At 38.5% G+C, this 15,060-nt stretch overlaps 1 protein-coding gene across 1 annotated transcript in view; it reads right to left on the bottom strand.

Annotated features, from left to right (window-relative positions):
• The window catches only part of kcnq1.1 (potassium voltage-gated channel, KQT-like subfamily, member 1.1), a 30,822-nt gene that overhangs the window by 13,895 nt on the left and 1,867 nt on the right, over positions 1-15,060 (bottom strand). The window contains exons 2-5 of the mRNA XM_077564338.1: positions 8,232-8,322; positions 4,472-4,598; positions 3,645-3,723; positions 2,906-3,002 (exon numbers count right to left, since the gene is read on the bottom strand). Of these exons, the coding sequence (XP_077420464.1) occupies positions 2,906-3,002; positions 3,645-3,723; positions 4,472-4,598; positions 8,232-8,322 (394 nt within the window). The remainder of the gene's footprint in view (positions 1-2,905; positions 3,003-3,644; positions 3,724-4,471; positions 4,599-8,231; positions 8,323-15,060) is intronic.

The following is a 15,060-nucleotide window of genomic DNA, read 5'->3' as shown; positions in this document are numbered from 1 at the left end:
ATTGCACGTTTTTTGGTGTTGTTGTCTTTTCTGGCAAAGGTTTCACTGTTTGCCTTCTCGAAAATGAACCTGAGGAAGAAATGGAGTAAAAAAAAAAGAGGAAGCCTCCACAATATTCGCTGGACCCTTGGCATTAAATCCAGTAACTCCTTCACATCCTACCCTCTGCTTTCAACTTCAGACATCTTTTACTGCATCCATGCATGTCTTCCTGGAGTCATTACCAAAAGTTTAGCAGAACTGGCAACCCCATTTATGAGGCAGTGCTACCCATCTGCTCCTGCGCCAGTGAGGAGCAATGGTGCAAAGTGTGTTTACAGGCCAGATGCATAAGAATGCTATTTAGTGTGTATTTAAATTAGGTTATACAATTAAGACTGGATAGTAATTAGAGTAAATGAAACTGAACTGAATTAGAATTCGAACCCCCCAGATGTTACCACAGAAGGTTGTTCGGCTAACCATCAGTGTGAAAACAACCCTCCTTGCAAAAAACACACATTGAGGATATAATGAAGCATGTGCACATAATGAAATGCAATGTGACTTCCAGTACTTATGTGTATTGAATTGCAGCTGTGTGATACTAAACAATATAATACATCTCCCACAACAGTGTGCTATTACAGAAATGGCACAAAACATGCATATGGTTTAGACACATTTGGCATGACATTTTCCCATTCACTCTTTTATATAACCTTGTCATTTGCATGATGGCTCGGCCATAATGTAGGTCAGTGTGACTATGCAGCACCTAACTTTTACCTGAGGCGGCAAGTGTCCTTGCATAGTGGAATTAATGACACAATGTTCAGCATGGCTCAAATCAAAAGCAAGCCGCACTTTAGCACTACACTCGATGGTCACAACAGCTTGGATGCACCGTCACAATTTACTGAGACATGTTGTAAATACTTTACCTAGAATTCTGTTTGCTCAATGTAGAAATGTGCCCAAAAATAACTTAATAGCCTTTTTATTTGATCATGTATCTTCTAATTAGCAGATTGACACATTAGCTGTTCACAGTGGGTACTCCTGCAGGCCTCTGGCCAATAGTTTTCAGGCAGGAATCAGCTTCGAATTTTCCACCCTCTGTCTGCAGATGTGACATCGTACGTGCATTACGTACGGGTAGAAGGGAGTGTGCAGTTTCATTTTTCGGCCACACGTGGCAGTAGTGATTTGAAATTCAATTCCCTGCATTCTGCATTAAGCAGCTTTAAATATGCAAGCTATTTTAATAGTACTTAATTGTCAGAATCGATCTTTGAAAAACCAATTTTAAACACTTTTATTATAGGGTGACCAAATGTCCTCATTTGCAACATCTTGTCGGGGCGTCCAATTTTATATATTTTTTCTTTTAGAAATTAATGAACATATCTCGTTAAATATCCGGTTTTCATTGAGCCCTAACCCCAAATAGGAGGCGGGCAATGTGTTGTTTCTGCGACTGGTAGACCGCAGACTGCTCCCTAGTCGATCGCGAGGGATGTAAGGAAAAAAGAAAGGCAGGTTTTGTGTATGTGTGTGTTATTATTGTCCATCCATTTTCTTAACCGGTTTTCCTCACAAGGGTCGCGGGGGACGCTGGAGCCAATCCCAGCTGGCTTCGGGCAGTAGGCGGGGTACACCCTGAACTGGTTGCCAGCTAATCGCAGGGCACACAGAGACCAACAACCATACTCACAATCACACCTATGGACAATTTGGAGTGTTCAATAAACCTGCCATGCATGTCTTTGGAATGTGGGAGGAAACAGGAGTACCCGGAGAAAACCCACGCAAGCACGGGAAGAACATGCAAACTCCACACAGGAAGGCTGAAGCCCGGACTCGATCTCACGTCCTCTGCACTGGGAGGCAGACGTGCTAACCAGTCAGCCACCGTGCCGCCCTTTTATTATTGTTTTATATTAAAAACAAGAAGTATGTTATTCTTGTTTAAATTATAAAAATTAGGTCAGCATAACACATGCCTCACTTTCTGAGCTTTCGAATACCGTCCTATGCATATACTGTATATATATATATATATATATATATATATATATATATGCATAGGACGGTATTTGAAATACATATATATATAATTATATTATTATTATTATATATATTTTAACGTATTCTTCTCTCTGTGGGTAGAAGATAAAACAAAACTCTTTTGTTGTGTTCTTTATATATAGATATACGACAGCAAAAGATTTTTGTTTTATCTTCTACCCACAGAGAGAAGAATACGTTAAAATAGTTATAATGTAGGCTATGGCATTTTTTTAAGTATCCAAAGCCAGGCTGAATGTCTTCTTTGGAAATGAAAATATGATCACCCTTATTACGATATCTCATTAGATTAAGATCAAGATCAAGAACTAATGACCTGATCAGTGAGTTTATTAGCCATCCTTCCATTCTCTATACCATTCTCACTGCTGTACTGTATTACTGTAAGTAGTTGCAGCAAATCATGTCTCAAAAAGTTTCAGAAAAAGTGGCAATGACAGGGCACTTTGTTTTCTTACGACTGATGGCAGTTGCTGTAAATGACTATCCTTACTCGGGAGCAAATTGGTCATTAGCTGGCGCTAGACACTCGGCAGGCTCCAAGTTCATTAGGAAAAAAAGGACATTGAAAAGTGAAACTACTGTAGTGAAGACAGCTAATCATAGTCATCTCTCTTAGTTGATTAAAACCAGGAAGAAAGTTGAAATTATTTTTGAGTCTGAAGCCGTAAACATTCTTCACAGTACCTTATTTTTTTTTAGCCCTTCTTTCAAAATTCTTGTCTGTAAAGTGTTTTTGTACATTGAGATTTTGCAAGTCTAATGTTTAGTAATATCAGTCAAATAATTAACACAAATATTTATGAAAATGAGAGAGTTTTGGAACAGGAATTACCTGGCGATGGGCATAGACAACAGACCCCAGGAGACGCCATGTTCCTCCCCGGCGGTCTACGTGGAGCATACGCAGTATTTGTAAGAAACGGATTCCCCTAGAATGAGAACGTAATGCAATGTATGTTCAAAAGGTGACAACAATATATATTGCCAATTGCTTTTACAACAAGATTTTAATGGTTAGATTTATAAACAAAGAACATAAATGTTAGTTGTAAAAATGTTTTGCCAGTAATGGTTTAGCCATACAGTAATAGCAATTAAACATGTCAGGTCAAAAAAGAACATTTTATGTTTGATGAAAAAACACAGGATTTGCTATATATTAAGTGAAGTCTAGAAAGACTATTTCTCATTAAACAAGTAGCCTTTTTATCTCACGTCAGATCAAGAAAGATGTAAATTTTTTTAAACAGTATTTTAAAGTCAAGAATAGAGTGTCATTATTTTTCATAAAATATTTACACACACACACACAGTATATATATATATATATATATATATATATATATATATATATATATATATACTGTATATATATATTTATTTATACATACAACACTGAGAATATTACAATTCTGTGTATATGTACAACAGAAACAAATGCCAGCAGTGCATACCTTTAGGACCATTTCAATGAAACCCATTAATTGTCAAAAAACATGAGTCCAAATGAAGAAAACAGCTACGGATATAGTGTTGTATCAAAAACACATCTAATATGCATGCAGTCTCACCTCACAGCTGAGGTTGCAAACACCTGTCCTTTGGAGCCAATTGCGAGCACGATTATTGAAGCAACCACAACAATCAGATCTGTGCAGAGAATTGAGAATCAAAGCCTTGAAAAAAATGGTTGGTTGACCAAAAAAAGTACAATATAACAGGACTGATTAGACTAAAAATAAGATATTGAAAAGTTTAAGAAGAGTACTACATAGCAAATGAATTCAATAAATTACTTTTTAAATAATAAAATCAACCAATACAGTCAGTTATTACAGCTTTAATTTATGACATTAAAGGGGAAGTCAACCTTGAACATTTCTTGACAATAATATGTTATACGTGACCTCACTAGTCCAAACATGACATTCTGATTGATGTTACATTTGTGGACTATGAGTTATGCAGCAAGATCCAGCCGTTATTATCCATCTCAGGGGCAGCCATTTTGCCACGTGCTGTCGACTAAAGATGACATCACAGTTGCTCAGGCAACGACCAAACACAGTTCACCTTTTTTCAGAAGCTGAGCTGTCATTGGTTGTTACCTGAGACCTAAATAACTGTAAAGTCATTTTCACTCGACAGCTAAGTGGCAAGATGGCCGCCTTCTGATATTGATAAAAATTGGATTTTGCTGCTTAACTCATATTTTACTAACACAATATTAACCAGAATATCTTATTTAGACTAGTGGGGCTACATAGAACATATTATTGTCTAGAAAAAAAATGGGTTGAGAGAGAAAAACATCACACTAATTGCACTGGATTTGTATTAGCTTGTTTATTGTTATGGCACATTTGTGTGTATGTGTGTGTGCGTATAAAGCTCAAACCTATAATAATTATTGGCTTCCTTGCAAATCGTAGTCGTCCACAAAAGCCAACATATATACTGCGACAACCTGCTGACCAAAGCCGGACAATATATTCCAACCCTAAGAAGACCACAAAGAAAATCTCCTGTAAAGGAAGATAATAAATGTAATTAAAAATGGGCAAAAATGTAAAACAGCAACATGATCGTACTTGCCATCCTTTTAGAGATCTCTATAGGAAATTCCGCTAAAACAAAGAGGCGCCACCATGTGGCATGGTGCTATAATACGGAGTTTTACAATGGGTTGATGAATAAAAGTAAGTCCAGAAAAACACATAATTTTGTTGAATTGTCAGATTATATTTCAATTCCATGAGTTACTGTTCATTCCTATACAGTAATCCTGAACTACAAACCACAATTCAAATGAAGTTGGGATGTTGTGTAATGTAAATAAGAACAGAATATAATGACTTGCAAATCATTTTCAACTCTTTTATTTTTTGGGGGGGCAGCTTGAATCTGCATTAGTCACATTGCAAGTATTACATTCAAAATGACAGAACATTTGCAAAAAACAAGAACATTAATTAGTTTGAACATTAAATATCTTGACTTTGTAGTGTATTCAATTGATTATAGGTTGAAAAGGTTTTGCAAATCAGTGTATTGTGTTTTTATTTCAATTTTACACAATGTCCCAACTTCAGATAAATGTGCAACTGCGTCCTTTTTGCCTCCTAAGCACATTGAGGCCTTGGTGTTGAGGGCATTTCTGAAAGATGAACTATGTAGCATACTAACAAGGAGTCTGTTATCTTTTGAGAAAATAATGAACTATTCTACGCACGTTTTGAGGTGTACAATGAAAAACCTGGCAAGATAAAGTCCTCCAAAAGACTTCCAATGTACCGGTACTGTGTTTGTCGTGATTTCCATCATTTCTTGTAAAGGAGAGCCATTCAGAATGATGGTGGGCAATGTGTGTTGAAATGCAAATGCAGTTCCTGAACATCTGTGTAAATAAATCACTGCTATCCACACATGAAACCTTGAAGGTACAAAGATAAGCAAGTTTGTTTTTCTTTACCAAAGTGTGACTTTTTGATATTTAAAAGGCCTTTTCTGTGTATTTGTGTTAGTAAAAGCACTTATTGGGGGCATTTAAGTCATCAATGCAGTAAAAAAACAAAACTTAGATAATTAAAAAACAGAACAGAAATACACAAGTGTTGTCTATTAAAACATAGACAGCATCGTCTTCTTCACTTTGCACAATATATTAGTAATGTATAAATATGACGAAAGAGATGAAAAACAATCTTCAAAAACAATCACTATATAAAACAATAACTTTTTCTCCGGTGGAGTGCCAAAGAATAAATGGATTGGAAAAAAGATCAATTAAGTCACATAATTACACCAACATGTGGAAATGCACAACAGGTGATTGATCCTTGAATCAAATAACATATTTCCTGGTTTACTTGGAATTTGTATGTAAACAGTCGTCATCATTTTGAAGACATCTTGAAACCAACACAATCAACAGCACCTCACCACGGTTAAGCTTTAAACAAAATGTTCTCATAAGGAATGGGCTCTTTGCACAGCTCGACTACTTCCTGCCCTAATGCTGCATTTGAGGATGGTCGGAAGTCGGATATATCCGAGTTGCTTTTTCCCAGTTCCGACCTAAAAGCGTTTGAGGCGAATGTCAATATCCAAAATGCCGGATTGTGATAAATTGTTTTTTATTTTGGTCCTCGAAACTCATTTTGACATCCAGCAAACTTGCCTTCTCGCAATTTGGCTTAATTTATGTACTTATCATATTTCACAAGCATTCCATACAGTTCAGTAGTTCACCATATAATTTCATGCAGGGAGATAGCAGCATACTGTCAGGTCCGTTGTTTTATGTGAAGTTATGTTGAATATTTATGAATGAAGAAAGCTATCTAATTTTATACTCGAGTAAATTTCATTTTACCATTCACAGTGTGTTTCCAAAGGGGTCGCCATTGTAGAGTGTAGGGAGGTAACGATAATGGCAATATTGTGATATTGCGATATTAAAAGTGCCACAATATATCGTTGTCGTCATGTCACAATATTAAAAGCGGAACATCTGTTAAAAAAAAGTTGGGTTAATTTCCATTTGTTCAGTTCTAGCACCCTCTGGTGGCAAGTTTTTTAGTGCAGTTTAATTTTCACAAGGCATGTTTTGGCCCTTCTATGTTTAAAATCCACGCTAATGTTCAGATGAGGAGGAACATAATATGCTTGTGAACAGAGTCGATATGTGTAGGAACTCAATATGTGCTTGCATTAGCAACTCAGTGCTTCAATATATATATTATATTTATATATTTTTTATATACTATACTATTTAGCCCGTCTGTGAAGTCGGGATACTTTTTTTTCCGACTTCGCAAGTGGAATCTCCGAGTTTAAGGGGCCGTTCCCGTACACACTTACTGGTTTGAACTCGGAAAAGTCCGACTTACGACCATCCTCGAATGCAGCATTAATACCACTCCTTTGTTTCCTGCCTGGAAATGTATTGGACAATTCATGAATCAAACATCTGATGTAAATTTTGCTACTCAGATCCTTATTAGAGAACAGCAAGTTGTGCAGAAGGTACTGGAATATTGATCATTTAGCCAAGTGCATTCAGAAATTGACAAAGAGAGACACAAGGAAAACGTGACAACTAAACCAAACAATACAGACCATGACAGAATACATTGGAAAAGTCCAATTTACAACCTACTGTATGCTAGAATACAAACGTTTGCATCCCTGAGAGTCTCATGTTCAAGTTTTGAGACAGTTTATTTCCTGTTTATGCTTGTTATATTTTTTCACTCCATGCTTCAAACGTAACCACTTTCATGGTGATATTCCCAATCCTCACCCACCCACGCTCTCAAGTAATTTGCATTCAAAGGTTATACAATTTTCTTATGATGACAATTTTTTGGGGCATTGTTGCAAAAATCAAGTTTTGTTACTGCATGGGAATATTTGAGTGTTATGCTCAGGCATTGGTGAACTTGGAAGAAGTCATCAAAATATGAACTTTTTGTGATGCTTTTTCTGAAAGAAGGACCTTCTCTTAGCAGGGTGTTTAGAAAAGAAAATAAATATCCGAAGGATATTGCCGTGACATTAATGGACTCAGACAGTCCAGTAAGACGCCAACTGAGTTCAAGTACTTTGTATTTCAGTGTCACTTCGACATTATACGAGTTAGAAACTTCGACTTATGATTTTATGGCAGTAAGGAATCATGTTCCTTAGAGGTGGAATGAATTTTAACACAACAGTTCTCAGGTGTCTTTAAAGCATTGGGGCATGTTTTTGTCAAAATACCCCAAAGATCAAGAATTATAGCACACCTTCTTTTTCAAAGACTTTACAAAATTACTACCAAGTCATGCACAAGAAACTCGGTGTGGTGGTGATATAAATTCACCGCACTGTGAGGTCACAATCCAACACAATACGGCTTGCTTGCAGACACATTCGCCTGAAAGCAAGTCTTAAGATGGAACATTGATCAGGTTCAGAGTCTGTGCTTCTCACCGAAATAATTTATGCAGCTCAAATGTTGGAACCCAAAGAAAATTTATATGGACAAAGTTTGACTTGTTTTGGTTTGAAACTTCACATTAACATTGCATTATTTACAGTACATTAACAACTTCTATCGTGCCCATCGGATTCATTTGGACAGTCTCCATTTGACAATCAAAATAAACACTCACCACCCAGTAGAGCACCGAGAAAGCCAATTTGTCATGCTTGGGGATGGTTGAGAGAATGCTGAGAATCAGGCAAGCGATAACTATGAGGAACCTGAAAAAGAGGGATACAAAGAGGAAAACAGTGAAACCGTTTTTATTGTCTTAATGAAGGTTGCTTGTTATATCGGTATTTCTTTTTTCATTTTACTCGTAGAACAGGACAGAATTATTACAGTAGTATTTTTACATTGTTGCCAGGAGTATTCTACTACTGTAGAGCCAAAATCCAAAGACAGCCCAGGTTTAAAAATGAATGACAATATATAAATAGGTATTAACACACCAATACAAAAGTGTCAATCAACATTAAATAACTCCTGAACATTGTGCCTACTATAAAGGATCTTATATTTGAGTTAAAATAAGGACACACTACTTTTGTCCAAAACACTTCACATATGATAGATCAATTTGATGAGATAAAACCTCAAATAGGAAAAAGTAAATCACCCCACGGTCCTGATGCGTAAAAAAAAAGTAGAAGGGTGAAAGTTAGGTCACATTTAAATATTAAGAGTACTGAGTGTATGTGTGTGTGTGTGTGTGTGTGTGTGTGTGTGTGTGTGCGTGCGCTGCATACTGTATATAGAAGAATTAAAAGAAGCCAGAGCAACTTGGACATTCTTCACTTTATTTTATTAATAATAATAATAACACATCCAATTTTAATCTAGCAGTGTAGGTGAATATTAGCTAAGCAATTGAAATCTTGTATTGTATATTTTTATCTTTCAAAATTGCTGCATCACAGCTGTTTAGGACGACATATTTGTCATGTATTTTCCCCTTCTTATTATTTTATAAACGTTACTATAATTATTATTATAATTATTATTATTATTATTGCAGTCTCCTGCCATACTGTGGATCACAAATCTCCCTTACTTTTTTTTTTGTTTTTGTTGTTCAGACTCTTCAGATCAAGCATTCTCCATAAGGCAAAAGGTTATCCGTGACAGTTAATGGACCAGTGAATGTTGGTCAGACCATTCATTTTTTGTTCATATCAGTGTCTCTAAATTCTGAAGGTCAGTGAATGATGGGTAACCAGGAAGCGAGAAGGGGTGGGTACACACGTTGAGAACAAACAAGTCTCGTATGAGACTTTATTGAGGCACTATCATATGAAGTCACTCAGAGAAAGGGTTTCCTACAACCAGACAATAAGATGACAAACGTTTTGGCTGGTCCTGGTGGCATCATCCCATTCTTTATTTATTTATTTTTTTTTATCCCATTCTTGAAGACATTGCATTTTCAAAAACACTTCAGTTGTGTTGTGTGGTGAGTCATAACTTCACATGCACATAACATGCAGCTACAGTAATACATACAATAGATAGGTAATGAGCCATTCCCTCACGTAACGCATCCAGGATTAATGCCTATTAATGTGAGCAGTTGTTTTTAGACCTATTATTACAGCATTCCCTCTCCTACCTGGGGTGAGGTGATTGGGTTTGTGTATAGCAGTGCACGTTTGAAAGTCCTCTTTTACGGCAAAGGTTATTACAGTAATGACACTAATGAATAGAAGGCAATTCCACTTGCGAGTGGCTGTTCCAGTGAGCAACTTTGCGATGGATGAATATAAATGATCAGATCAAAAATAGAAAAATGTAAATAATAAATTTCAATTAGGCCAATACTGCATTCTTAGAATTGCCAAAGAAACAAACATCCATCCATCCATCATCTACCGCTTATCCGGGGTCGGGTCGCGGGGGCAGCAGCTTTAGCAGGGAAGCCCAGACTTCCCTCTCCCCAGCCACTTCAGCCAGCTCCTCCGACGGGATCCCAAGGCGTTCCCAGGCCAGCCGAGAGACGTAGTCACTCCAGCGTGTCCTGGGTAGTCCCCGGGGCCTCCCGCCGGTGGGACATGCCCGGAACACCTCCCCAGGAAGGCGTCCAGGAGGCCTCCGAACCAGATTCCCGAGCCACCTCAACTGGCTCCTCTCAACGCGGAGGAGTAGTGGCTCGACACTGAGTCCCTCCCGGATGACCGAGCTTCTCACCCTATCTCTAAGGGAGAGCCCGGACACCCTGCGGAGGAAACTCATTTCAGCCGCTTGTATGTTCTTTCGGTCATGACCCACAGCTCGTGACCATAGGTGAGGGCAGGAACGTAGATCGACCGGTAAATCGAGAGCTTTGCCTTTCGGCTCAGCTCCTTCTTCACCACAACGGACCGATACAACGTCCGCATCACTGCAGACGCTGCACCGATCCGCCTGTCGAGCTCCCGCTCTAACCTACCCTCACTCGTGAACAAGACCCCAAGATACTTGAACTCCTCCACTTGGGGCAGGATCTCATCCCCGACCAGGAGAAAGCACTCCACCCTTTTCCGACTGAGGACCATGGTCTCGGATTTGGAGGTGCTGATCCTCATCCCAACCGCTTCACACTCAGCCGCGAACCGCTTCAGTGAGAATTGGAGATCACGGCTTGAAGAAGCCAACAGCACCACATCATCTGCAAAAAGCAGAGATGCAATGTTGAGACCACCAAACCGGACCCCCTCAACGCCTCGGCTACGCCTAGAAATTCTGTCCATAAAAGTTATGAACAGAATCGGTGACAAAGGGCAACCTTGGCAGAGTCCAACCCTCACAGGAAACAAATTTGACTTACTGCCGGCAATGCGGACCAAACTCTGACATCGGTCGTACAGGGGCCGAATAGCCCGTATCAGGGGGCTCGGTACCCCATACTCCCGAAGCACCCCCCACAGGACTCCCCGAGGGACACGGTCAAACGCCTTCTCCAAGTCCACAAAGCACATGTGGACTGGTTGGGCGAACTCCCACGCACCCTCGAGGACCCTGCAAACAAACATTTAGGACAATAATGGTTAAGTTACAAATGAGTTACTGACAATTTTATTTATAGAGCATAAATTGTATTATTAAATTATATTCAGCTGAAACAAAGTGGTGAATTTAAGTACAAATCAAACATAAAACAAAAATAATGGGGAGACCGAGGACATTAATATGGGTCGGTTATAACCCTCGCAATTGCTTCAACCAGGAAAAGGTTAGGAATCATCAGATTCACTTTGCACTTTGCTTAGTTTATTCCTTAGTCCACACGGAAAAAAGCAGTCATGAAGCAGACACAGAAAAAACTGAGGGAAACATTTTTGAGTTAATAAAGTTTTTCAAATTGTTTTTGCAAATCCATCGCCTGCCTTGTAGTTGAACTCATTAAACACATGTTGATTATGTGCTTTAGCGATATTTCATTGAGATTGTTTGTGACAATGTTCTAGCTGTTAGCGCTAAGCCAAGCTATTGTCATGTTTGGTTTCTGTTTTTGGTTGTGTGTCTCCCTTGGTCTTGTTGAGTGTAATCCTGCCCTTCCTCGTGTCAACCAATCCGTGCCCTCAGCCACTTGTGTCTTGCTCCAGGTGTGTCTTGTTGTGTTATTAGTGTGTGTGTATATAGTCTCCTGTCTCCCCTCTGTCTGGGTTGGATCATTCTGTCATGGTTGCGGAGTGGAGGACCCAAATGCAGGGAGGCAGGAACCACGGCAAAAATGCATGTTATACTGAAAACAATTTATTCAACAAAAACCACTAACGGGTGTAATGGGTGAACAAAACCAACAAAGATCTGAAAAGACCGAAAGTCAAAGAAACAACAAAACACCAGTGGTGACAGCGACAATGATCCAACCCAGACAGAGGGGAGACGGGAGACTATATACACACACACTAACGACACAACAAGACACACCTGGAGCAAGACACAAGTGGCTGAGGGCACGGATTGGTTGACACGAGCAAGGGCAGGATTACACTCAACAAGACCAAGGGAGACACACAACCAAAAACAGAAACCAAACATGACAGCTATCTCATTGCTAATGCACCCAGATAGTTTTAACAAACTTGCTTGTAAGTTGAAAAGTTTATAAAGTTAAACAATTTACCTCAAGCTAAATTTGACTTGAATGAATCTGTACAGATTAGATTTTTGTTAGAAAACAATTGGCCGTACGAAATCCACGTCAAGCTTAACCAACCAAGGTTAATTGTGCACCAAGCCTCTGCCAGCTAACTTCCAGGCTTCAGGTCTGACTACCAACTAACGTCTGCTCCAGGTATATATGAACCAAGCCACACAAATTTTTTTTACAAAAATGCAGTCTCTACTGATGAAACACTGACATAGCTGAACTTTAGAATAACAGTTGCTTGACACAAACTTATCAAAAGACAGACAACATAACCTCAAAAAGGAAGAGAAAAACAAGCAGCAATCAGTGGCACAGTTGTCAAGGTGACACTGGAAGAAAAGCACATGATGAATTCTAAGAAGGAGAAATGGAAAAATAAGCTTGGCAGAAAAAAAAAAGTTGGTTCTAGTTAAGTGCACAGTGGCACTTTTTGTACATTTTATTCTCATCCAGATTCACGGCTGGTGTGAGGCCCAAGTTTACTAATTTGTTTGAAACAGCCAACTATACTGGAAGCTGGTAGTAGATTTGTTGAAGCAACTCCAGTCCTTACACGATAAGAAAAACATCTCTGAGATGTTGACATGGTCCTCAAATGGTCAGAAGGACCAAAGCAGGTGGTCATGCTAAGCTGGTGCTTACTGCTCCATGGGATGATAGAACAGCTGGTCGGAAGAGAGCTTTCACTGGTGGATGATTGCCGCATAGTCAGGGCTGGAAGACTTGTTGCCTGCACTCTGAATTTGTCTACCCACGGGTTTACTGGTCCGACATCGCTTGGGCATTTTAGGATGCCATCAGGTACATAACTGATGTAGACAAATAAGCCTCACGAAGGCTGTGGCTGAGGCTGTGTCGACCGAAACACCCAATGATCAGGTTACATGACTACTAATGTGTCTAAGTACATCACAAGATTTATAAAAAAAAAATAAATAATTAAGTATATTTTTTGTGTGACACCTGTGATATGTTGATCCAATGATTTCACAGTATTATTTGCAGTACCGTTGTTTTTTATGCCAATCCTCCCTCCTTTGATCCACTTTATCCTCGTAGAAAATCAAATAAAAACGAAAGACAAGGTAGCTAGCTATGATTAAATTATTTGAACAACTGTTAATTCCTCACATATAATTGTTTTGCTTTTGTCACTGTGATATAAAGAAGTATTGTCATAAGGAGCACATTAAATCGGTAATATGGTTCTCACTGATGACAGTTCAGTAGCTTTCTGTAGTCCTGGGGCATTTTGGAATGGCTTATCTTGGAAACACAGTCTTGTGTGCTAAAAGCTATATTGCCACAAGGCTGATAGCATTTTGACTATTTTTTCAACATTCCTTAAAACTCTACTAGTCTTACAGTATATGAGCGGATGTGATTGAAACTACATCAGAGAGAGGTCTAGTTTTTACAGTCAGGTCTCAGAGGACTCTTATCTTCTAATTCCACAGCATGAGCGGCATGAACCTTTTTGTGCTTGTGGATTGGTTTTCACAATAAATGAACTTCTCCAATCAGATGTACCAAATTGATTGTACTGTCTAGGTGACTGACAGTCATTTGCCATGGAATGATAAAGCCATTACGTGTCAACTCCAATGATTTACAACTTTTTCCTTCCGTCTTTTGGTTATAGCTTTTGGTTTGTGATACATGTAATTTAAAAAAATCTGGATGTTTTAACATGCTTCATATCTACTAGTCTTATTCCGATACCGGTATCAGGAGAGGCCCCGATACTGCATTAAAACAGTGGTATCGGCATCGGCAAGTACTAACAAGTAAAATGCCGATACCATTATTTCCTACGCCAATATAGGACTTAAGATGCAGCATCTTGTGTCTTGCTGGTATACTTGCCAGCAAGATGAATTCTCGCGGTATTTGTGAGTTAACAAACTCCGGAGAATACATCTTGTAACGCTTCCGATGATACGTTTGCAGCCGACCTTTTTTAGGTTTGACCAATAAGGCGTTGTTTAAGCAGGACGAAACCAATAAGCGCCGATGGCGGGGGGGAGGGGGGTACAAACAAACCTAAGAGACGATTGGATGCTGCAATTAATTATGTTCTCGCAAAATTAATCACCGTTTCCTTGTTGGATTTGAACAGCGGGAGGTGTTTCGTGCATTTTTATCTGGTAAAGATGTTTGTGTACGTCGAAGTTCGAGGCTGAGCCGAGTGTCTTTTTTCTTGGAACACAAAATATGGTCACCCTAATGTTATTTTTTTAATGTTATTTATAACTGTGTGAGTGTGATTAGTGCTGTCACTATCGAATATTTTTAAAATCGATTAATCTATTAATTATTCAATCGATTAATCGACTAGTTGGATTAATTTTTATTTTGCATTAAAGTGTATTACAAAAACATTTATTTCCGCTCATTACTGTTCATTAACCATCGATTGGTGTTTATTTTGTACTTCATATTCGTATAGTGTTTAAAAAAAAAAGGGGGGGGGATTGATGTTACACTATGTTACCTGTCATTGTCTTCCAAAGTAAAAACAGGAGTTTTATTCATCTTATTTTGACTAAACACAGAAGAGAACCAGTCTTCTTTCATGAAGGACTACAGAAATCAGTTAAGAATTATTGTTGATATGCTGAAATCAGAGCATTTGGACAATTTTAAATTAAAAAAAGGCTCCAAAACGATTACTCGAATTTGATAATCGATTACCTATCAAATAATTGATTCATTTTACAGCTCTAAGTGTGATTAATTTAGCCATTTTCTGAACTGCTTAAGATACAGCAGCAGACAACCATGCAAGATCTGTCAGCCTTCCTTTCCATAATAAAACCACCTATCA

The sequence above is a fragment of the Vanacampus margaritifer genome, chromosome 4, assembly GCF_051991255.1.
Source record: "Vanacampus margaritifer isolate UIUO_Vmar chromosome 4, RoL_Vmar_1.0, whole genome shotgun sequence".
Taxonomy (NCBI): domain Eukaryota; kingdom Metazoa; phylum Chordata; class Actinopteri; order Syngnathiformes; family Syngnathidae; genus Vanacampus; species Vanacampus margaritifer.
The sequence above is the reverse complement of the archived record's forward strand: the minus strand, read 5'-3'. Positions and strand labels throughout refer to the sequence as shown.